The 24,409-nt window shown below is 36.9% G+C and overlaps 2 protein-coding genes and 1 pseudogene across 8 annotated transcripts; 1 reads left to right on the plus strand and 2 right to left on the minus strand.

The window, feature by feature from the left end:
• Positions 1-2,836: 2,836 nt before the first annotated feature.
• On the minus strand, positions 2,837-4,096 carry LOC112170915 (protein FAR1-RELATED SEQUENCE 5-like). The gene has a single exon (XM_024308183.1). The coding sequence runs from the start codon at positions 4,094-4,096 to the stop codon at positions 2,837-2,839; it is 1,260 nt and encodes a 419-aa protein (XP_024163951.1).
• Positions 4,097-8,465: 4,369 nt separating this feature from the next.
• Positions 8,466-13,847, plus strand: LOC112170916 (RNA-binding KH domain-containing protein PEPPER-like). 7 transcript variants are annotated; one of them, XR_005801534.1, is made up of 7 exons: positions 8,466-8,987; positions 10,235-10,274; positions 10,950-11,348; positions 12,410-12,604; positions 12,917-13,056; positions 13,218-13,296; positions 13,486-13,847. XR_005801534.1 is itself a non-coding variant. In XM_040508242.1 (5 exons), the coding sequence occupies exons 2-4, from the start codon at positions 11,275-11,277 to the stop codon at positions 13,046-13,048; spliced, it is 510 nt and encodes a 169-aa protein (XP_040364176.1). In that variant the 5' UTR covers positions 8,466-8,987; positions 10,950-11,274; the 3' UTR covers positions 13,049-13,296; positions 13,486-13,847. The 7 variants fall into 7 exon arrangements, 3 of the variants coding, with proteins under 3 accessions (XP_040364176.1, XP_040364175.1, XP_040364174.1); XR_005801533.1 differs by lacking the exon at positions 8,466-8,987 and adding exons at positions 9,194-9,337; positions 10,366-10,479 and having other exon boundaries at positions 12,917-13,296; XR_005801532.1 differs by having other exon boundaries at positions 12,382-12,604; positions 12,917-13,296.
• Positions 13,848-15,458: 1,611 nt separating this feature from the next.
• LOC112171919 lies at positions 15,459-24,315 on the minus strand (annotated as a pseudogene).
• Positions 24,316-24,409: the final 94 nt, after the last annotated feature.

Below are 24,409 nucleotides of genomic sequence, written 5' to 3' on the forward strand. Positions count from 1 at the left end.
CTTTCAGCAGTCTAGAAGAAGAGTTCAAGCTTGTTTAAACATGTTTGCAATGTTTTGATTGTAAACAGTGACATGTTCAGTTTTGAGAGAGCTTATAGTTATGTAAAAGTCATTTATTTGTTAGAAGCACATGAAATTTCAATGGAGCTTTTAGGATACTAATCTAGTGTGTGTGATTTTTCAGGTTTTGTATTGGCAAGGTGATTTCAGGTTGGCTATTGGCTTGGTTTTGTATTTGCAAGGTGATTTCAGGTTGGCCATTGTTATGAATTTTGTGATGTGTTTGATTCTTCAAGCTTGGGATGCACCGGCAGTGAGTGACGATTGTATTTGAGGGAGGTGGATTGGTTGGTTGCTGCATAATGTATTGGCTGTGGGATAGGAAAACTGTGGTCATTGGTGGAATGTTTGTAGTAGTAAACACTAAATGTAATGTGAATGTAATGTGCATTTTCTGGAATCACAGTGTATAGAACATGTGAATGTAATGTGTATTTTTTGGAATCACAGAGCTTTGCTCTTGCTAAGCTATTTCTCATTTGTTGTACTCTACAGAATTATAGAAGGGATGAAATGGCTTTAGTCTTTGTATACTGTATCTGATTGACAAATGTTGCATATTAAGTCATTTTGCTCCAAATTTGAACTTCTGATGCCATGGTTTTGAGTCTAACATTGTATATTAAGTCATTTTGCTCCACATTTTGAGTCAATATGCAATGTTAAAGTTTTGCTCTAGATTGGAACATTTTGAGTCTAACACAATATATTAAGTCATTTTGCTCCAGATTGGAACATTTTGAGTCTAACATTGCATATTAAGTCATTCCATACCTCATTTTCTGGAATCATTACAAATCAGCAACAATTGAGTATCCACAATTGAAACCATTACATAATGAATTCACTATGATCCTCACTCTACCATATAATCTTGAAATGATCCAAAATGTCTTCCAAAACCTGCAGAATCAAAGAGACCACCAAAACACCTCCTTGCCATAATCTGATCAGTGCATCCAAAACCTGCAGAATCGAAGAGACGACAAAATCGTCTTCCCATAAACTGATCAGTGCATCCAAAACCTGCAGAATCAAACCTGCACAATAGCTTATAAATGCATCCAAAACCTCCAGAATCAAACAGACTCAATAAACTCAAAACCAAACTTGTAAATGAAGATCACAATAGCTGTTTCTCAACAAACTGAAAACCAATCACAATAGGTATTTCTCAACAAATCAAACACAAGCACAGTAGCTATTTCTCAACAAACTCAAAACCAATCAACAAATGCTATTTTTGAACAAATCAAACACAAGCATTGTAGCTATTTCCCAAGAAACTCAAAACCAAAACCAATAGCTATTTCTGAACAAATCAAACACAAGCATAGTAGCTATTTCTCAACAAATTCAAAACCAATCAACAAAGGCTATTTCTGAACAAATCAAACACAAGCACAGTTGCAATATCCCTAGAAACTGAAAATCAATCACAATACCTATTTCTCAACAAATCAAACACAAGCACAGTAGCTATTTCTTAACAAATTCAAAACCAATCTACTGCAGCTATTTCTGAACAAATCAAACACAAGCACTGTAGCTATTTCTCAAGAAACTCAAAACCAAAACCAATAGCTATTTCTGAACAAATCAAACACAAGCACAGTAGCTATTTCTCAACAAATTCAAAACCAATCAACAAATGCTATTTCTGAACAAATCAAACACAAGCACAGTAGCAATATCCCTCAAACTGACCAAATTAGATGCAAAATCCAAAAAAATACCAAATATAGAAAACTCAAAACTTACCTTAAAGAGCATGTTTTCTGTTAGTGAACTAATCTGTTTGAGACATTATTCTGCCAAATGAGATGATGAACAACTATCCTCATCCATACTAGTGGAACTTGAATCTCCATTTTCATCAATAGCAGGTCTACATAAATAAACAAAATAAAGTCATCAATGTCAATCGATAAAAATGTTGCCATGAACAATAATATCAAACACAGGTATCTTACCTTCCATGAAGTGTTGGACAATTTCTTTTGTCATGTGACTGACCAAATAGTCCACATCCATGGCATTGCCTACCTTGACTGACATTTACCTTAACTTTCCTCTTCTCTTTTCCTTTCTTCAACCTTCTCCCACACCCTTTTGCTCTCACTTGATGTGGTTCATTAAAAACATGCCAAATAGTAGCATTGTTGGTCTCGGTCTCCAAATCTACTACAGTTTCTCCACCTGCAATACTAATTAATGGTTTAATATTCTCCAAAAAAGCATCCAATGCTTCCATAAACAGCTTGGTAGCCTCATCACTCACCATAACCTTATCAATTAATTGCATATGTAGCATGCTGGAATAGTTTAGTCCTCCTTGCAAGTAAAGCTTTGTTATCTTTTCTCTCCATTCCATTACAATCTAACACAATTCTATGTCTTGCAGCTTTAGTCCATCTCTTCAAGATGTACTGAATAGACAATTTATCAACATCTTGGATCTTAATCAAATATGCCAAAACATGCCGACATGGGAAACCTTGACTGTTAAACATTCTACAGATGCATGATGCAAAATCAGATTTCTTTTCATAAGTAAGTTCACGAGACTTACAAGTATCAATGTTTTTTCGTATACCCTTAAACTGTTCTTGAGTGACATTTTCAAACACAAGTTCAAGTTTATATTTGAAGCCCTCTCTCAACTGTTCTTGAACTTCATAAAATAGTTTACGTGTATAAACCTTGGCCATATGATCTTCTATGTCAAGGGACATGATAGTTTTTGCCTTCTTATCAATATTAATATGATCCTCCTCTAACTCATAATGTCGTTGGTGAAGAAGTCCCCTCTTAAATTCCACCAATGAATTCCACTTAGAAACATAATTCTTGAAGAAAGAATGTTGACTCTCTGCTCTTTGACTACTTGACATTCCAGCTGAGAAAACATGATGACATATGCTGGTATCCATGATGAACGAAATTCGTATATCGACTCCAGCCACTTGTTATCACTCAACCCACTCTTCTCAATAATTTCAATCCATCCTGAGTCAAACTCCTCTCTACTACTTGAATTCCATATGCAGCTATGAAAGTCTTGGTAGGAATCTCGATATTTAATCGCATCTAGCTTCTCAGAAAATTTATTAAGAATGTGCCAACTGCAATATCTATGAAATGTTTGTGAGAGTGCTTCTGAAATGGCATTAGTCATAGCAGGATCTTGGTCGGTAATGATCATCTTGGGGGCATTTTTTGGTGCATCTCCTGGCATAGCATTCAGAAATTCCTTGAATAACCAAACAAAAGTATCGGCTGTCTCATCATTCAAGAATGCACAAGCAAAGATGATTGCCTGCCCATGATTGTTAACACCAGTGAATGGTGCAAAAATCATTCCATACCGATTTGTGTTGTATGTAGTATCAAAGATAACTACATCTCCATAAAAGCTATAAGCTCGTCTTGAAATTGAGTCAGCCCAAAAGCACCGTGTTACTCTGTTTTCCTCGTCTCCATCCATTATATAGACAAAAGAAGAATCTTTTTCTTTCTCATTCTCAAAATGCATGTACAGTAGATCTCCATCACACCTCTTTTTCTCTTCACGACAAGTTCTACCATAATTATATAGATCACGCTGTATAAAACCAATATTTTGAATGCCACCTGCCTGAACACCAAAGAATTCAAACTGTTGATGTTTCTCCACATTCACCAAGCTTAGTTGCTGTGATAGAACTGTGTTAACTTCTGAAACACGACGGTGAGATCTCAACAAATGTACTCTAGGTGGGCTTGTTAATGGATGGTTGTGAGCCTCAACAAATACAGAGATTGCATATCTTCCAGACTCCTTCTTTCTCACAACTGCAATTCTTGCTTTACAACCCACTTTTGGTAATCCTCTCTTATGCTTTTCTCCTTCAACTTTGGAATCTCCTTGCTTATAACAGACATACTCCTTCCTTGTAAGTTGTTTCTTATCTTTGCTGCTCGCACTAGAATGACTTCTAATACTAAACCCTACTTCTTTTGCATATCTATTGTAGAAAGCAGCAACATATATCATCTATTGTTTCAAACTCTTGGTATAATTTAGGCATCAACTCTGCCTTTACTTGAGGAATATAAACTTGATCATCCTCTTACTCCATTTATTTGAAACTGAAAAGCACACATAAGATCAACAATCGAAACAAAAACCAAACCCAAAAACAGAAAGAAGAAAAGTCCCAAAATATGGGAAAAAAAACCCTAGATTTTGTAATTGGAAATCAAACAAATCAGAAAAGAGAGAGAATCCATATTGTAGATGTGTTTCTCTGCTTCCAAGTCTGCAACTTTTGGCGCGAAAACTCCAAGGGATGTCGGGACCATAAGAGAGATGCAATTTTCATGAAAGAAAGGAAAAAATAAAGCTTCGGTTGCAACAATCGTGCAACCTGAGTTCTCTTTCTAGTATTTGGAGACGAGATGAGAAGTGATTGTGGAGAATTGATTGAACCAGAACCAGAGACTTCGATGCAACCAAAGTGGAGAGTCTACAGTTGATCGTTGTGGAACATATTAGTTCGACCTGCGTTTTGGTTTTCAAGGAGATTGTTCTGAGCCGTTGCATTTCATTTAAAGAAATGGACGGCTGTGCTTGACCCATATGCAAATTAACTATAGCAAGGACGTCCTCTTTAGAACCTTGCTATATATATATATATATATATATATATATATATATATATATATATATATATATATATATATATATATAGGGCCCTTCTAGTGAGGGATCCTTTTTTTTGGTCTTTTATAGGGATAGGGCATTAGACCAACTTTTCGATCATATTTTCACATCTTAACCGTTCAGTTTTTAGGTCCTAATGTATAGATCATTTCTGCAAATTTTTCAGCCAATTTGATGATCGTTAAGGCATCCAAACTGCAATTTACTATTATAAACACAAACGGTTCCGGTTTGATAGATTCGGTCCGTTCATGTAAATTACAGTTTTGGATACCTTAACGATCACCAATTTGGCTGAAAATTTGCAGAAGTGATCTATACATTAAGACCTAAAAACTGAATGGTTAAGATGTGAAAATATGATCGAAAAGTTGGTCTAATGCCTATCCCTATAAAAGACCAAAAAAAGGGATCCCTTAGTGGTGGAAGCCTTCTCTCTCTCCCTCTCTCTCTCTCTCTATATATATATATATATATATACCTCCCTCTCTCTCTCTCTCTCTCTCTCTCTCTCTCTATATATATATATATATATATATATATATATATATATATATATATATGCAGTCCCCTTCCAATGAGGGATCCCTATTTTTTGCCAACTTAAGGGATAGGCTAGCAGCCCTTGGATCTGTTCTAATGAGGTTCGACGGCTGAGATTAAATCAAGATTCTGATCCCGTTCTGACCCCAATTCGCGATCTCAATTCTCAAACCCTTTCTAACCCCAATTCGCGAGCTCCCCAATTCTTTCTACCTCTCTGGCGAGTATATATATATATATATATATATATATATATATATATATATATATATATATATGCAGCTGGATCAATGGCTTCCACCATGGACATCAATGATATGCTTGATCTTCTAAGGTTATTTTATTTAACATGTAATTAGTGTGAGCTTGATTTGTATATGTTGTTTTACACGAGTCACCAAGAACAGAAGGCAGCAGGAAGCTTTAGTGATCAGACACTGGGACTAGAAAATAATTTGGAGATTATTCTCTGAAGCGAATGCAATTGGTTTTCCACTTTCAAGGTCTTCATCATCACCTTTCATGACTGCTGATTGACCAATCACCAAACCTTTCTGAGAACAATCTTCACGGACCGCTACCTACGTAGAGAGGTTTGCATCTTGTTGTCGTGGCATCTTGTTGTCATGGCAGCATCTGAGGCAACACCACAACGCTGCTATAAAGACTCGAAACTGTAATTTCAGCAGCAGCACAGACAGTGGGACAGCCAATCTTGCATGTATCCTCTCGAAACTCTAGGAATGCATTCTATGTCAGATGACTAGATGAGTAAACATTACGGATTACGGTAGTGCATGCATGAGATTAGCAACAGGGAATTTAGACAATTATTGACATACTAGCTGTTTCCTATACTACTATATATATAGCTCATTCAAAGTTCATATTTTGCCCTCAGATTTTGACACAATGATCTACAGTCATTGATGAAATGATGTTCAGCAAGCTGTCCTGTCCTCCAAAACCACCACAGCAGCAAGAAACGCCTCAAAATTGTTCCCATAAACCCAAATCTGCCAACCAGAGAAATTAAGATATAAACAGCTTCAGAAAACTAGAGAGGAACTAGTCAACAAATAAAACCTTAGTGCAAAGATCAACTAACAAATTCATCTACTGAGGAGTGTAGAGAGAAGTCCTAGTGTGGGGTTATACCGTTATATAGAAAAGAAAAGTGCCATATAAGGAAAGAACTAAGATAATTATTAAAGAAGGGTCAAAATATTCAAGGCAAGTTAGTCTTGGAACATAGCTCATGTTTAGTACAACGAAATTGAATTATGAAGATTCTAGTACCATAATATAAGACAAGTTGCTAGACAACAGTGTGTTTAATTAACCATCTAACTAATTATGATAATGACAAAAACTTCCCTTACAAGGCTATAACCTTGTATGTAATTCAAACACTGTTCATTGGTTGGTTAATCAACTCTCTTCGTAGCCTTTAGAGGCTGGCTACCTAACATTTCATAGTTATTCTGTACTAATTTCCTATTGAACCTTAAGTTGTCAGCGAGGGCTTGGTAGGCAACCACCGAGCATTTCTTACTCGATAATTGTACAGGGCTCAGTCCAGACTTCTAAAGAGGGTAAAGCGCTAGTCTTAGAAAAAGAAAAGGTCAAGAACATTTAAAAGTTCACTAAATGACAGTGGAAAATGTTATAAGTATTATACGTGGAGAATTATCTAATAGGAAAGTGGGAGCAAACTGAGGGTGTCATAAAGTGAAACATATGTAATGGCAAGGCTTTTACAGGCCTGTAAAACATCAAAATAGAAACATAAGACCAGAAACTTAGAAAGCCACATTCATCCTAGTAAGACCCAATCCCCAATATCAGATACAATGGTTCAACCGCTTTCACACTCAACAACATAGCTTCTTCATTCAAGTGTCTTGCATGATGTGCATAAATCTGAAAATCAGAGATACAGTATTACCTCCATTAATGCAATAATCCACTGGGGGCAATTTGATTTATATATACCACAACGATGTGCCTGCAAACGTTAAAACATGTCAAAATCCAATCGTCTACCTTTTGTTTACACATGTCAATATATATCTCTAGGGACACATAAAAATCTTTTTGAAATTAATCATTGAGATACTGAGTATGAGCACCGAATATGGGTTCCATTTCTATCTTTTTGAAACCAAACACATATTGAGTACGGGTTTCACTTTTCCTATCCCATTTACTTGCACACTGATTAGTATGCCTCTAGATGATGATGCTGCTTGAGTGAGGTTTGTGTAATAATCCTTCTAGTCATCTGTAACTTATACACATTTTGTACTGTAGTATTTGACAAATGGATGGATGGTGCAAAGCATGGTGTAATAAACTGTTTTCAACCGTTAAAGAACATATGCACATCTGGTAATAATGGATCAGGGAATAGCATGTTGTAAAGAATGGATAGATAGCCCATAAAATGTGCTTTATTTTGGCAGAAAATTAGTTCATGTCTATGGTTGGTGGTGGAGTGAAAAATTATTACCTTATGTAAATCAACAAGCACCTCAATGTTCTTCATAATTTACATAACCTCTAGAAGAGCTCAATCACACGAAAATATTGTCCTTCAATTCTCGACAAATTTAGAGCATTATTTCATTAACTCATTAAGTAGCTAGAGATCTGAGTTTCATTATACTTCAGAACTCTCTAATCACCATCATCACTCAGTTTCCTCTCTTTGAGAATCTTGATTGAAATTAAGTAGTCTTAGATTTTATCATAGTTCAGGACCAGTAACACATTATTCCAATACAAGTACAAAAGGTCCAATAAGGACCTATTATGACCAATAGCATCTGCATATTTGAAATGGCCATATACAGAGTACAAGTGAATACTAGATGCATTTGTTCTATTGTAACCCATACATAGGCACATAGCATAAAAGCAATTCCCTCTACTCATTGTTTCCAATACCTGCTTTTCTCAGGGGAAAATTTTTGGTTTCTGAGCTAAAGTCGGAAGAGGCACTACTAGAAATCTGTTCATAGACATCGCATGTTTTAAATCGGTCAGACTTGCCCACGATGTAAAAAAGTAATCTAACATCGTTTTACTAAAATACCGATTTAAATGTATACCATTAACATCGGTTCTTAAAATGACCGGTGTTAAAAGTTTTGTTTGAAAATTTGCGGGAACCTATTTTTGCAAAAAGCGCTAAGTCTTTAAGTGAAATGAGGAAGCGGGTACTAAAACTCAAAACTTTCACACTTAGAAAAAAAATTGCGCCCGACCCCAAAACTGAAACAGAAAACCCTAGCGAGACTCCTTCATTCTAAACTCACCGCAAACTGGATCTCCTCCCAAACTCAACCTCCATTCTGGACCCTAATCTTACTCGAACTCGATCGCCGCCATTCTAGAGCTCCTCGGCTGCTTCGGCATCGACTCCGTCCAGTCCGTCATCTTACGCGCCTCCCACTACGACGGTGACGACGTCCTCATCAACTCCAGCTGCTGCCCTCCCCCTGCCAAACCCAAATTCGATTTCTTCTGCTTGAGGGATTCGAGTTGATTTTGATTCCTCCAAAACCCTTTTCAACTCTTCACAGTTCGCCCTCCAAAGCGTTTTGTCCGAGCTCGTTGAAGGACAAGGTGTATAGGGTCTTCTGCAAGGAAAAGCGAAAGCTCGCCTGTAGAAAGGGTAAGCTTCGTGATACTTCGCTTTTCTTTTAAGCTCTATCGTGAACTAGATTTTTTGATTTCCGATTTTAGATTTGTTTGGAATCGTTCGGTTGTAGAGAAACTGTATTGGAACTATGTCTTTGTCTCTGAACACCACCATCATCCTCATCCCTGTCTCTGAACACTTGCCTTCATACAAACCCCCCCCCCCCCCCCCCCCCCCCCCCCCTCCATTTCTTGGCCACCGTGCTCCAATTCCAATCCCCCCAGTTTTTGTTTTGTTGTTGTTATTATTATTATTATTATTACAATATTAAGCTCCACATCAGGACAGCCATGACAGGCAAGGAAATCCTCCACAAGATGAAGGTATGGTTACAAAGTTGGACTTTTTTCATCCGTGACGTATTTCCCTTCATGGGTTTGAACAATCTTCATATGAGTGGTTCTCTATTTGATTACAGCAACACCCATGTTGGCTAAAGTCTTCTACTTGTAGATCCTTGTATGTGGTGATTGAGAATAGCCCATTTGTCTGAATTGGGTGCTGCAACTTCTTTGCTGTGTGTGTTTCTGTCCTTTTCGTAGTTCTAATTTTAGATCTGGAAGTCCACTCTGGATTGTTGATAGTTTGGGTTTATGGATGTTGCAGGAGGTTGTGTTGATGTGTCAAAAGTCAAAACCCCACTTTTGCTTTTGCTTTTGCTACTTTCAGTTGATGAGGTTGCAGGAATAATACCCTTTCTATGTACTAGACAAGTCAATTTCGTAAGTAATGTTTAGTGGAAGATCTAGTTGTTGCCTGGAAGTTTAGTGTTTTGATCAAATATATGAAGAATAATAAAAAGAGTACCAGAGCCAAGACTAGCATATTTAAAAAGAATATGATGCGTTTAGAGTTTCTAGCTTTGATTAATTGCTGAGATAGGGTGGCAGGGTTTGATTTCTGAACTTCCGATTATAATTGAGTTCAAGTATTTGGTTGCTTTGTCAGGAATGTGATATTTCCCATTGAATTGGTTAAAACTACTAATATTCTAGTTCTGCTTTTGGATAGCTATTATAAATGTTTGTCATATGCTTTTGTGCAAGTGGGTTATTTGATGCCTTGCAATTTGAAAACTAGATTCCCCTAATATGAAGTTTTTGCTTTCTCTTGCTCATTTTGTACCATTGATGTTGTTTTTTGAGCACTATCGCCGGTTGTTTGTTCATTTTTTGATTTGTTTCAGATTGAGAAACTCATTTTGAGTTTGCTTATTGCAGGAAAAAGTTTTAGGTCCATCGGACCCTGACTCTGGCAAAGGTAAGAGCAAGATGTCACATAATATATGCATGGTTACCACTTGGTAAAGGGAAAATCCCATCATGCTATGGAAGACTATGTTGTTGCACAGTTTAAGCAAATTGAAGACCATGAGCTAGGACTATTTGCAATCTTTGATGGGCATTTGAGTCATGAAATTCCTGAATACTTGCATTCTAATCTCTTCAATAATATCTTGAAAGAGGTAATATATGCAGCAGGCAACAATACCTTTCTTAACTTTCAGGTTCCCTCATGCTGTGGTTCAAGATAAGCTCTTGTAATAATTGAGTAGACATTAGGCTTTTAGTATCAAACTTTCCAGGTAATACAGGTTCATTGGTTTGAAAACACATGAAAAAGTTCTCTGTTGTTTGGACTGAGCTTGCTTGGCTTTTCATATGAGAAGAAATTTGTTGATATCCACTTATTTTTATCAGGGACAAGTGACCCTCTACTTGGATGTGATCCCTTATTAGACAGACTAGTTTGGGTTTAGTGAGGAAGTATGAATTCTTTTGGCCTTAGAGACCTAATTTGCTTCAGAATGGCTTCCATGCCTGAGATTGATTACCAATAATTGACATATTCTCTAGTCCTGAGGGTTATCATAGCAATGCTTTGTTCCAACTATTGTAGTAATGGGATTGTGACATTATGTTCTGATGGATTCAGGGGATGTACCACGTGTTGATGGGCAGTTGGCTGTAGCACGGGCATTCGGTGACAAGAGCTTGAAGAAACATTTAAGTTCTCAACCTTTTGTGATGTCGGAGACGATAGATGATGAGACACAGTTTGCTGTCTTAGCAAGTGATGGACTGTGGAAGGTTGGTTAATTTGAACTGAAGTCAATCATTACAAACACACACACTGCAAAGGAACACAACTGGAATCACAATTGGAATTGGCTGTGAGTCGTGAGTCGCAATTGGAATCTTTGTTTCTCAGCCGTGAGTCGCAATTGGAATCACAACTCCATCCTCTGGACTTTCCATTTATGGACAAGAGGCTTCTCTTTCTTCAATGCATTCTTCAGGACTTGGCCGTCCTGGTGCTCCTATTGTTACTCAGGTTCGTCTTTCTTACTGTTTCATCCTTTTAGCTTATACTTCTTACGTTGCAGTAACAAAGCTCATTTACGTTGCAGTAAAAAAAAAAAAAAGCTTCTACATACTGTATCTACCCACTAAGTGTAAGAGGATTTCCCTATCTGTAATCCACCCTGGAACTCCTAAAGGAACCTTAGTTAGAATAAACGAAAGAAACAATAAATTTAGAAGATAAGTAACCACCCATTTTTTATCAGACCTGCGCTTCAACCTAAATCCTCAAATTAGCATCCTTGCCCCCGTAATCTCCACAGCTACCAATTTTAGCCAAAAGTCCATTCACTTTGCACCATTGACCCTTGTAGTATGTGCAAAATGATATTTTCTAATTTTTAGGCATGTTTGTGTACGTTGTTGGTCAGCCTGCTGCAGAACAAGCAACGCACCAAAGAGATGCAGCAAATAGAAAGACAAAATGCTTGTGGAATGTGCATGCATCAAGTAGTAGTAGACATTGATAATGTAAATAAAAAACCAACTGAGGAAGGTTGTGATAGAATTGCAATACTCTTCATTTCTCTATGTCTTTTGTGCATAAGTTGATAACAAACAAATATTAAGGAGATTGCACAAACCAGCAATGGCTAATGGTATGGGGAACCTGATAGTTGTATGTTTTACAAAAGGACTCGGTGTATTTGAGAACAAATGTCTTGATGTAGGGGATATTGTGAAACATTGTTGTCAATTGGAAACCTATAGTGCCAGAATGTGTCAGGCTGTGTTGCATATGCCAGTTTCTCTATATATACTCTGAATTTCTGTTGTTGTTCATGAAACAACTATTAGTGTGAATAGGGCTACACAAGCAATAAGAACCCTGTAATCTTGAGATTGATTCTGCTTCAGTCTTGTATTTTGTTGTTCTATGTATGAAATCTTGATAACAATATATTCTCTGCTGCATTCTATAGGGAGATTACCCAAACAATGCAAATCCTCTTTGTCTTATGTCGAGGACATCATTGGGGTATTTTTCTGTTCTATGTTAACAGTATTTTCTCTGCTGCATTCTATAATCAGCTTATGCAAACAGAGCAAATTCTTCTGTCTTATGCTGAGGACATTATTGGGGTTGAAGGAAGGAGTATTGAATTTATTCGTCGTAGTAGTGGAGCCTTGTTAACTGTACAAGAGAGCAGGGGACTACCTGATGAAACTACAGTGGAAATAAAAGGCACCTCATCACAGGTTCAGGCGGCTCAACAACTGATTCAGGTATGCTTGCCAATGGAAGCCAATGGAACAGAAAAAGCCCATCTATACTGAATAAACAAAAGATAAATAAAGGAAAAGGAGGTTTCATTTGTTGTTCCTTTTTTTTTTTTTGGATGAAATATTATTAATTTCATATAATTGCTTGTTTTCGCACTTATATCACTACTATCAGTTGGGTTTATATTTTTCTATCAAATATCAGTATCTGAGTTAAGTCTTTGACAAGTTTGAAACAACAAATTTTTTGAGTAATATCTTTAGTAAGAAAAGATTCGAGTTTAAACACACTATTCTTTTCTTCTATATTTTCAGGAAGTTCTAGCAACCAGCAACAAGGATCAAATTTCAAGCAGCTATGGCAGGATGGATACCGGATTGAGCTCATCCTACTCTCAGTTAGATTCTATATCTTACCCTTCCTCTTCAGTATCCTCGCTACCTTAATTGGAGGGGTGAGGCATCATGCATCTTAATTGGAGTGGAAATTTTCAGTATTTTCTGTGCAGATTTAGAATGTTTGAGTATTATCGAGACTATCTTTGCAAAATATTGATTTGAATGTTGATGTGCATTTGCGTTTGCATTTGGTTCTCTTGGGTTTTGTGCTGATTAGCTTGGTAGAAATGCCAGAGCGTAGCAAGAAAAAGTTGATGGCTTTGACCACTAATGTGATGAGAGATGATAGTGATAAGGTAAAGTGGTCATGCTTTTTCTCACTTGGTATTCCGATTTGAATTATGTGTATTGAGATTCACTGCCTTTTTAGTACCTTTTAAGCTCAGTCATGTCGGTATTTCTTTTTGTTTAGTTTAGTAATACCAAAAATTACTGTCATTAGGTTTATGTTGCACTGTGAAACTGACTTTTTCATTCTCTTGCAGGGCCTTGGATTACAAGTTGTCAAATATTTGGCTGCCAAATATGAAGAGCTAGGGTGTGAAGTGAAATGGATGGGCAAGCCTGATAAGGTGATCTAGTCACATTGGTCTGGTTACCGCTGTTAACTTCACTTCATGTGAACCTTTAGCTTAATACATATTTCTCTTGCACTTGACTACCAAGATGAATTTTGAGCGAGGCTAGTTTTTGCTTTGAGGCAAAGTTTGGTGTTGAAATTTTGTAGATTGTTGCTCATATGTTTCTAGGCTAGCCTTTGTAGGTTTTGGGGTTTTCTTTTGTGACATATGTTCAATCATGAATTTGGAAAGAAAATTAATGGAAATCCCCAATTTTTGGATGATTATGAAATGCATTTATTTTCCTAGCAGCAACTAGATGCAAACTTAGCTCATCACGCTTGTCAAAATGAAGTGAAGTATATAAAAGCATAACAGAACAGTAATGCCAAGGAAAACGAAGTCACTTGAGAGATTAGAAATCAGTATCAAAATGAAAATCAATGTTTTATGATTATTAATGTATTGAGTTGTGTCCGCAGAACCGATGTACTCAAAACCAGTGCACATTGATTTCACAAAACAAAAGCGATGTCTACAATGAAACAACACATCGGTTCTAGAAAAAGCAAGCGATGTACATAAAACCATTGAACATCGTTTTGCTTAAATGAAAACGATGTGCTGTGTTAAATGAAACATCAGTCCTTAAAAAAAAACCGATAACGCCTAAAGATACAGACATCGTTCTTAAGAAAATAATGTGTCAAGCTACATGTAAAAATGTCCACGAACAAACAATACTCATGGCAACTGATGTCTACAAGTGTACTGGACATCGCTTCTGGAATAGAAATCGATGCAAATGTTCACGTAGATATTGTTCGACATATACTTTATTAAGCATAAAATGTGAAAATATGAAGAATTAGACATACCTAACATACAAAAATATGATGATTATAACGATTATACATCGATTTTTTTTTTAGAATCGATGTTGGTTGTTGTCTGGGACATCGGTTAAAAACGCGCTTATACTGATGTCCATATCTTTTACATCAGCCACAAAGACATCGGTCAAAATTTAGTTTTACATCGGTTCTGGACTGATGTAAATGAACAGAATTCTAGTAGTGAGGCTGGTTGCTTTGAAAATACACTTGACCAGAAGGACACATAATATGCAAAGCAACAAATCCATTTTGTGTAGATTGTGATTGATATTTTGAGATGCAGGCAAGCAAATTAGTAAACAAAAACAACAATTGGGACACCACATTCTCAGTTTTCTATATTTCTTGTAGTTTGTGTTCTTAAAAGAAGAAAGCAGCACATTGTGTGAATTTAAAACCAGCTATTTCAAATAATGGAATGATGAAGGATAGAATTATTGACCTTTTTAAAGTCAAGCTTGTGCAGGCAAGGTGGTGCTTCGTCTTCTGGAAGACCTTTCTTCTGATATCCCAACTTCTTGTTATTTAAACCTTTCAGTAGCTTAAAACAAGACTGCCAATGCACATGCAAATGCAAAATTTCAACTGATGAGCTGGATAAGTTGTATGCATATTGGAACTGTGTATGGTTCCACCAGAGGAAACTCTATTTAAATCGTATATATTGAACACTGCATGTGAATAAACTTGATTTCCATATCTTGAAACATGACTTCAACTAAATATCATTCTAACCAGACACCGTAAATATATGTTTGGCATTGTGATCAATTGAAACAATCATGATCTAGACTCTTTACTTCTTGAATGAGGAAATAAATTCAGAAAACAATGCTACAAACTCAGAAAATAGAAGACCTTGACAGTGGCTATCGGAAGAGAAAACATCTACAAGTTCATCGATGAGTTTAGTGAAGTAGATTTAGTGCACTAGATCAAGCTTCAACATTAAAAATTTAATATTTCACTAATGCAATTTTGCATTTATTAGTTACATGGAACCGGGCTTGGTAAATTAGTTAAACTCTATCCACACTACTGGAGAATGCCAATAAAGAGGTTATATTAAAACCAATTTTGAAATTCCCAAGATATCAAAGAAAGGGAGAATTTGAAAATGTAAACCTGTATTCATCACATTGGCCCATAGACATTTGCTATTCTGCATATTAGTAATAATTACAGCTTTTTGTACTCCAGTTGTGCATCAGTATATAATTCTTTGCAGTCAGTCCTTTGTTTGGGATGATAATTCTCCCAGAAGTTCTGCAATAGCATTATTGTTCAGACGTTAGTCCTCCATTTTGCTACAAATGTCAGTTATTATCTCTGAAATCAGGAAATTTTCACGGAAGGAAACGATACCTTATAAACTTCACCACCAAGAAATTTGCTGGTGAGGTTCTCTGAACAGATTAGCTTCATACAAACGTCTTCATTGGGTGGCATTACAAGGTGGACCCCAACACTTTTTAAGGACGCCTCAGAGTGACTATGTTGATAAATAATGACTCGACACATAAAAGGTGGCAATGGACGCATATAACCAAATCGCCACATTTCAAGGAATGGAACATAGTGCAGCCACACATGATCAACATGTTGTGGGAAGAGATTTGAAACAAGTACTTCATTGATGTGAATACAGACCTCAAAAGAGAAAACAGCAGAAGTATCTTGCAGCTTTTGATCAATAGCGACATAGAGAGCCAATCCTGTGTTGTCCCATTTGAAATGTGCAAGTGTTTCAATACAAAATTCAAACCGTCGATGCCCCTTGAAATCCATTTGACAGCTGAACCACTTTGGAACTCCGCTTCTTGGAACTGGAAATGTAATTGTGAATTTGAATTGCTGAGAAGATAGGAGTCGAGAGAAGAGATCAGCGTGCACCTCATCATCTTCCTTGTTTGCCATCTGAACCAAATTTTGACAGAGTCTCCAGCAATTAGTCAAGTCCATCTCCTCAATCATTTGTGATTCTCTACGCTCCAAAATGTTTGACAACTTTGACATTCTTTCCAATGATACACAATCCCTCACATACAACCGGCCAATCCTTGGTGGGAGCTCTGGAATTTCTTCGAGCCTCGTGCAGCCTCTCAAATTGAGTTCCCACAAGTTGACAAATTTATTGATCATGCATTCAGGAAGAATAACAATAGGGCTTCTTGATAAATCAAGTTCATTTAAAGTGGATGCACAATCAAGGGACACGAGGAAATCAATATTAGACAAATTGCATTGAGTCACATGGAATTGATTTAGCCAAGGAAGCGCCAAATTGTATTTAGTGTCTGGCTCTGGCTCCAATGAACTGCCTGCATTTCGTCTCTTTCTTTTTGATAAAGAGTTACGGTTGTGATGTGAAACCTTTGAGTAAATTGGAAGCACTTCAAAGTCCACCTCATTTGGGAATCCTACGAGTTTTGGGCACTCGTACAAACAAACGCTCTTCAGATTTTGCAATTCATAAATGCTGCAAGGTAGATATGTGAGGTTTCGACAATCACGCAACAGCAACTCTTCAAGGTTAATTAGATATCCAATGGATGAAGGCAATTCTTTGATGCCAGTGCCGAATGGAATCAAGGATGTCATGTATTTCATCTGTCCCACAATTTCAGGGAAATTCTCCAGCCTTGCGCAGAGGTCGAGATCAATGGCTTCCAGGGATCTCCAGTTGACTTTTCCAGGAAGCATCACTAGTTTAGAGCATCCTTCAAGATTCAGGTTAACAAGTTTTTCCAGGTATCCAACCGAAGGGTGAATCTCTACTAATCTTGTGCACCAACTTAGATCCAGGAACTGTAAGTTTGGGCTTCCAGACAGGTCTGGGCTTTGTGCTAAGAATTCACATCCCTTCATATTTAAGGATTTCAAATTTTGCATACTCTGTCATAACAAAGCAGAAAAAGAATCAAATGGATATTGGTAAGGTCTGAAGAATTTAATAATTGAAAATTTATAAATACCTTGAATCTTTCTCCAAGGCGTGAGATGCGGCTGCAAGGCATGCTAAAATGAACCATTTTCTTTGTATTAAAATTGGAGGGCAAATATTCTAGTGGATATTTAGGCCAATCAAATAACCGCAATTGACACGGGAGATCAACAACCTCTCCACAAAACAGTCCATTGACATTTATAAAGATTGTAAGATTTTTCATCTTTTTGAAGCATTTAGGACTCAAGTGTATCACATCTTCTATGGGCAATTTTTCATCTTACCATTATGCCCTCAATTTTAGTTGTTCCCTAGTATGAAAAGGGCAATTGTATTAGCGAAGCAAGTACTTTAATAATAAATAACAACTGTTTTTATTTTTATTCCTTCTTTAACAACAGACATAGAGAATCACCCTGACCTGACTCCCATGTATATATATAAATCTGAGCATGTAGGAACTACTTACAGTGTTTTCTGTTAGAACGTCCTGCACATCCTTGTGATGCCACAATCTGCTTCGCTTACCAGGCTCTGTAGACTCTTTCAAAACTTTTCCCATCTCTTCTAGCAAATCATGCATGCAAATCTGACCATATCCACCAATATATATGAGAGCCTTTTCTTCGAGAACTTTAATACTATGCTCGGGGTTGATGCGGTCACAACCTTCAAGTATTTGTATCACGTCATTTATCTTTTGACTTTTGAAGAAACATGCAATGTCAAGGAAAACTTTTTGCACTGTATCTTGTAGTCCATCATAACTGATCTTGAGAATATCTTGAATGCGCCTAGGAGGATTTTTTTTTAAACCATCTAACATAGCTTGCCATTTATGTATAGAGGTATCACATAGATATGAACCTAAAACTTCCAGTGCAAGTGGAATCCCTTGAGCATATTTAACAACAGTAGTAACTGACAGTTTCTCATTATCATCCAAATTCTTATTATCCTTGAAGGCATTTGAACTGAAGAGCTCAAGAGCTTCATAATGACCTAGTTCATGAACCTTGTATATTGGTTTCACTTGATGAGCAATCAACAAATGCTTATCTCTTGTTGTTATGATAACTCTGCTGCCGTGACCAAACCAATCAGTTCTCCCAGCTAATTTCTCTCACTGGTCCAAATTATCCACATCGTCAACAATTAAGAGAGTCCTTTTATTTCTCAACCTTTCACGCAACAAAGTGATTCCTTCATGAATGTTGTATATTTTCAATTCTTTCTGCCCCACAATCTTAGACAAAAGAATATTTTGTAGGTTAACTAAACCTCCCTGTTGCTCTGAACCTTGTCTACCATTTGCCAAAAAGCAGCTACCATCAAACTTATGGGCAATTGTATTGTGAACAGCTTTAGCAATTGTTGCCTTCCCTATTCCGCCAATTCCCCATATTCCTACCATGCGTACATCACTTCCGCCAACATCTAACATTTCAAGTATATGTTCTACCCGAGAGTCTAGCCCAACTTGGCACTTTGGCATATCCAAATAGATAGGTTCTTTTACTTGTGCGGTAATCTCTTCAACAATTTTATCAATAAATTCATATTCATACCTGCCGTGTTAAAATCAAATGAAACATTTGATAAAATAAACCTTGCTACTTCGGAAAAGAACAGTATTGTATAATAATCACACACTAGATTAAGAGCATGCATGATATACCCGCCCGAGAAATGCCACCCAGATAAATTTGCTGCTTCTGAAAGAGCTGCTCTCCATCTTAACACCTTGTCCATGTCATCCTTGAATCTGCGCTCATGCTCTGCAACTGCCTCACCAAATTTGCCTCCTTGGTGTCTTACGTCCGATGGATCCACTTTGTCAAAGATTGGCCGAACCATTTGGTTATTTGATCTTCTACATCCAAGGATATGAACTAGTTCATCCAAGCACCACTTTGAGGATGCATAGTTTTCGGAGAAGACGATAAGGGACAGCTTTGATCCTTCAATGGCTCGGACAAGTGCTTGTGATATTTCCTCTCCTCTTGTAAGCTCATCGTCTATGAAGGTGTTGATCCTGTTGAGAACCAAATACCTGTGCAAATGACCTGTGAAAGCGTAGCGAGTATCCTCGCCCCTGAAACTCAGAAACACATCGTGTGTGTATGAACGGGTGGAAAAATGAACAGAAGAGAATGAGGAAGAAGCTCTCGATTGGATGGCCATTAGATCTGAGGAGTTGTTTAATTGCTGGTGAAATGAAGAAGGGGCTCTCAATAGGCACGCACTGATCACAGTTTTCAACTTCTTTTTGTTTTTTTTTTTTAATTTTTGCCTCTAGACAAAGTGGACTGACGAGTCACGTGACCACAGAAAAGAGCATTTCACATTGACCAACGAATGGGTGGAAGTGACTGACCAACAAGCAAGGTAAAGAATAAAGAAAGGAGGTTGTTTAGATTTTAGGAATATTAACCTTATCTTGTAGAGAAAGATATTAACCTTATCTTGTAAAAAAAGAATAATAGATAAACAAATAGAAGGATGTTTATACATAAATAAGTAGCCGTTACAAGGTTGTTCAAACTTGCCTCCTGGACCTTGCCGAGCTGCTCAGTTTGCTTTCATCAAGTTTATCAGATAGTTCTTCTTTGCTATTGTATTCAGTCCTGAGCTTGAATGCTTTAATTTCATCCAGCTCTACATAAACGCTATACATGTTCTTCTGCATTCAACAGTATTGTTTATTCCAAAAAAAACAAACTTAAATCTGCAGGCATAACAAAACTTTTATGTACACATATAATGACCACTTCTATGGAATTGCAAGGACAATTTAGTAACACAACAAAACAATACACCTATCACTTCTGCATGTACCAAAATCTGACATATGCCTTTTTAAACAGAAAAACATCATCAGATGCATAAAATTAACCAAAAGCTCAAGCATACACAGCTGAATCTATTTAAGCATACCAGCCACGGGGCCAAGAAGAAGCAGATTCTAATATGTCATACCGACTCTTACAGTTCAATGTCTCAAAATTAAACTAAATCAGTGAGCTTGATATATAAACTACTACCAGTGCTATTTGACAACCTGGAATCAAGGTTCATAACACTACATTTGAACATTATTTGACCATACATATGCAAAATAACATAAATCCACTCCATTCTTCAGCATTTAGTGGTCTTCAGACCTAGCAACTCTCATAATAAGGTACTCAATTTCCAAGTTTCAACAAAAAATAAAGCATCAAGGACTCAGGAAAATCAGAGGAACTCATGCATTTTGTTGCATTTTATAATTTATTCAACCAAATTGAAGCTATGACGGATGATGGAAAAACTTCTTCCTCTTCCTCTTCCTCTTCTTCTAACTATGATGTCTCTCTCTCTCTCTCCATCTTCTTTCGAAACATGACAAGCTCCCAAATCTGAAAGAACTCAGCTTCTGAAGGTCTTAGCCAATTACGCAGACAGGAGATAAGAGAGCTGTTGTGGCAGAAAGAGGATTCAACCGCCCTTACGCCAAGGTAGCTGTCACAAACCTGATGCAGTAAAAGAACACTTTCCCAGCCTTTTTCTTATTCTACATTTTTGTAAGAAGAGACACTTCTAGGTGATACATCTAATCTTGTAAATGTCTAATACAACTGCAAACACAAATAAACAGGTGTAAACAGCCAGAAACTATCTCCCTACTTCATCAAATAACCCATATAGAACATTGTCACATTGGTACATTATCATTCTGTTTCTTTCCCTCTTGATAATTTAGCAAGTAATTAAATATTCTTTCCATAGATGATAATATCATGGTGTCATGTAGAGTCAAAAACATATTGATTCATAATTATTTGGAAACCAAAAGCAATAAATTGCCCTCGAACATGAAAATACATAATGATTAAGCATAGGAACCACATGTTTACAGCATCGGAGTTTTACTGCCGGACATTGTGAGTAGCAAAAACAACAGTGTCTTTGCTTCATCTACATATCTCAGCCTTATTTAGCACGTAAGTTATGAAAGGTATATCAGATCAGGATTCAATTTCAATTAGAACAGAGAGACCCACAGCTTTGCATCAAAACTTTAAATGATTACAGGCCTGGGATTTGGTGGGAAAAAGATGAGAGCCATGAGCTAGAAGACACATCGTTGGACTCAATATGGTTAGAAGAGAGGAGATACTACGAGGTCAAAGGGCACATCAGAGCTTCAATTAGAGAAAAGAATTGGTTTACTTTATCCATTGCATGCATAATTCTAATGCAAAGCTGCAGAACACATAAAGCTCTTGCAGATTAATCATTCTTCTGCCCAAATGATACAGTGAAATATGCTGATCGATTAACAAAAGATGCACAACTCTATTTCTATACAATTTCATTTTTGATGTCTCGTTGTTGGAAGTGATAAACTTTTTGGGACTAAATATTGCCTCTTACATGCATTGCAAGTTCTCAATATATTTTCAAATGTTCTATGTTCAGTGATGACGCCAATTTGTCTTATTTCTGCACCTTAATTGTGAACTTAAAAGAAAACTGGTCCAAAAGGAATAGCAAATATGCAGCTATAAGCAATCTGAAGCAAATATGCGACTGCTGGAGATTGAGCAGAAATTATGTGCAAATGGAAGAAGAAGATCACGAAAAAGAATAATGAGGAGGTATTGGGGTGTCATTGTTTTACTGTTGATGTGTTTGTGGATTGGTTTATTGAGAGAGAGTACGGTACTAAGGTGGAGAAGTTGAACATAAGGTGAAGAAGGGGGGAGGGTATATATTAGTGCATAGTTAGGTGAAAGGGAGTCATTTTAAGGTGGAAAGACCATGTCATTGAGAACACAATAGTAGAACTCTTTCTTGGCAAGTAAGAGGAATAGAGAGGTAGGGAGTTCTGCTTGGCAGGGAAGGAAAATAGAAGGATATGGAAATGACGTCAGTGGGGTATGAGTGGGAGAATGATGGTTATGATTGAAGTGTATTGCTTATTGCTTGGTGCAAACTTTACAGAAGAAGGCTTGTAATTCAAGTCCTCATAATATAGGCAGTTACTGTACGAGCAATTTCTTCCATACTTTGATTTTATGAGACCCTCTGATATAACATCTCAACAGAAAAGAAATTATGCCTAGCTACCATAAGATTTCAAAGCCAACTGTAAATTTCAGATAATCTCCATGTAAGTCAATCAAAATCATATGGATGTGCTTAATATCGTAATTAGAAGTACCTCCATTCCAGAATGAAATGGGGCTGTGATCATTAACTCTACAATTATCCAATTACACATGACAACATACAACTCAACGTAGAAAAAATTATGAAATAGAATCGGAAAACACAAATTGGAAATCAAATAATCACCTTGTAGAGAATGGATGCTTATCAGCTTGATAAATTTGAAGCTAGTTGTGGCTGTGGAGGCGGAGGTTGCAAATCCCTAGATGGGTTTTTCTGCTGAGATAGCATAACAGGAAGATTGTAATGGAAGATTGCCTCTGACATATTCTCTGAAGATGAAAGATGATATAATTTTTATATTGCTTTTCTTTACTCATGATTTAATTTTTATATTGCTCAAATTACTTTGGTAAAACAAGATCTTATATGAGATAAACAGTGTTAAGAAATTACCAACTAAAAGAATTCCTCCCACGAAAAGCAAGATACCCCCAGATCTTCTGTCTTTGGGTGCTAGAAACATTTGTGAAGCTGACAATTGCTGAACAACATAGATGTATACCTTAGATACAATCCTAACAACTTGGACCTCGAATTTCAAGTATCTAAGGAAATAGTATATGACCTACCTTTTATATGCGCAGAACAGTTTGGAAAGCATGATCAAATCTGCAGAAAGAATTACAACCCAAGGATCTTAGAAAACATGAAAGGAGAGGGGAATAAATTTTATATAAATGGAGTACCACAATAGGAAGAAACCAATATAACAATCAAAGGGTCAAAATATACAAGGCAAGTTGGTCTTTGTATTTAATTATATCATGTTTACTACAACAAAATTGGATTGTGAAGGTTCTAGTACCGAAATATAATACATCACTGGCTTCAAAAATATATCTAGTTATGATAATGACATAATAGTTTGGAAAATAACTCACAGCAGGGATTTTGTTATCTTGAACAAAAGCTATTGAAACTTCAGCGTGGTTGATGATGAACTCAACTGCATTAGCACCTGCAACATAAGCAAGAAAAATGGGTCAAATAAATTTCAAGATAAACTGAAAATGCACAGTCCAATATTCTCCCTGAACTCACCACAGGTTAACTCCTATAGAATCGAAACACTGTTTGGCAAGTTTGGTCGCTACTGAACTTTCATTGTGGCTGGCTTTCAAACACATGGTACTGTTCAGTAGTTTCCAAACTTATCGAGAGTTCGATAGGCAACTACCAAGCATTGAGTAGCCAGCCACTGAGTTCGATTTACAAAAGATGGTGAATTGGTATATTTTGGAAAGGTAAAAGTCAAGACCATTTAGAATTGCCTTCATTTACTCAGAAGCAAGCACCATCACTGAAGTTCACCAACTGTAACTGGAAAGGAAAACATGCATGATGCACCGAGAATTGTTGAAAAAGAAAAGGACCAAAGCACCAATACACAATTCCTTATCCTCCCTGTGTTCTTTCAAAACACCAAAGCCAAAAAAAATCCAGTCCCAACCTCCAAATTTCCTTTCCAAGGCACCGATTCAAACAAACCAACAAGTTCAAGAATTTAGAAGAAGAAGAGATAAAAAAAAACAAGAGTGAAGAAGTGCTGTGATTACCAGACCGCGATGAAATGCGAAGTGCTTTCCCTTCAGTGGCACGTGCAAAGAACAAACAAGAAGCAAGCTTTTGAGTGTGATGGCCTTTTTTTTGCTATTGAAGAACAATAACGCCGCACACCAGTTGTTCGATAAAATGCGGACACCCAGAGTGAACAAGGACGCTCCTAAGTGGCAAATACTCCTGAGAGGACCTTTTCAGTTTTGGGCCTCCAACAATCTTTTCTCGG

Source organism: Rosa chinensis, chromosome 6 (genome assembly GCF_002994745.2).
Source record: "Rosa chinensis cultivar Old Blush chromosome 6, RchiOBHm-V2, whole genome shotgun sequence".
Taxonomy (NCBI): Eukaryota; Viridiplantae; Streptophyta; class Magnoliopsida; order Rosales; family Rosaceae; genus Rosa; species Rosa chinensis.

Coding starts and splice junctions, on each gene's coding strand:
- LOC112170915 (XM_024308183.1), bottom strand. CDS start 4,096: ATGATATATGTTGCTGCTTTCTACAATAGATATGCAAAAGAAGTAGGG.
- LOC112170916 (XM_040508242.1), top strand. CDS start 11,275: ATGGACAAGAGGCTTCTCTTTCTTCAATGCATTCTTCAGGACTTGGCC. Junction 11,349..12,300: donor GTGCTCCTATTGTTACTCAG/GTTCGTCTTTCT, acceptor TGCATTCTATAG/GGAGATTACCCAAACAATGC. Junction 12,605..12,916: donor CGGCTCAACAACTGATTCAG/GTATGCTTGCCA, acceptor CTATATTTTCAG/GAAGTTCTAGCAACCAGCAA.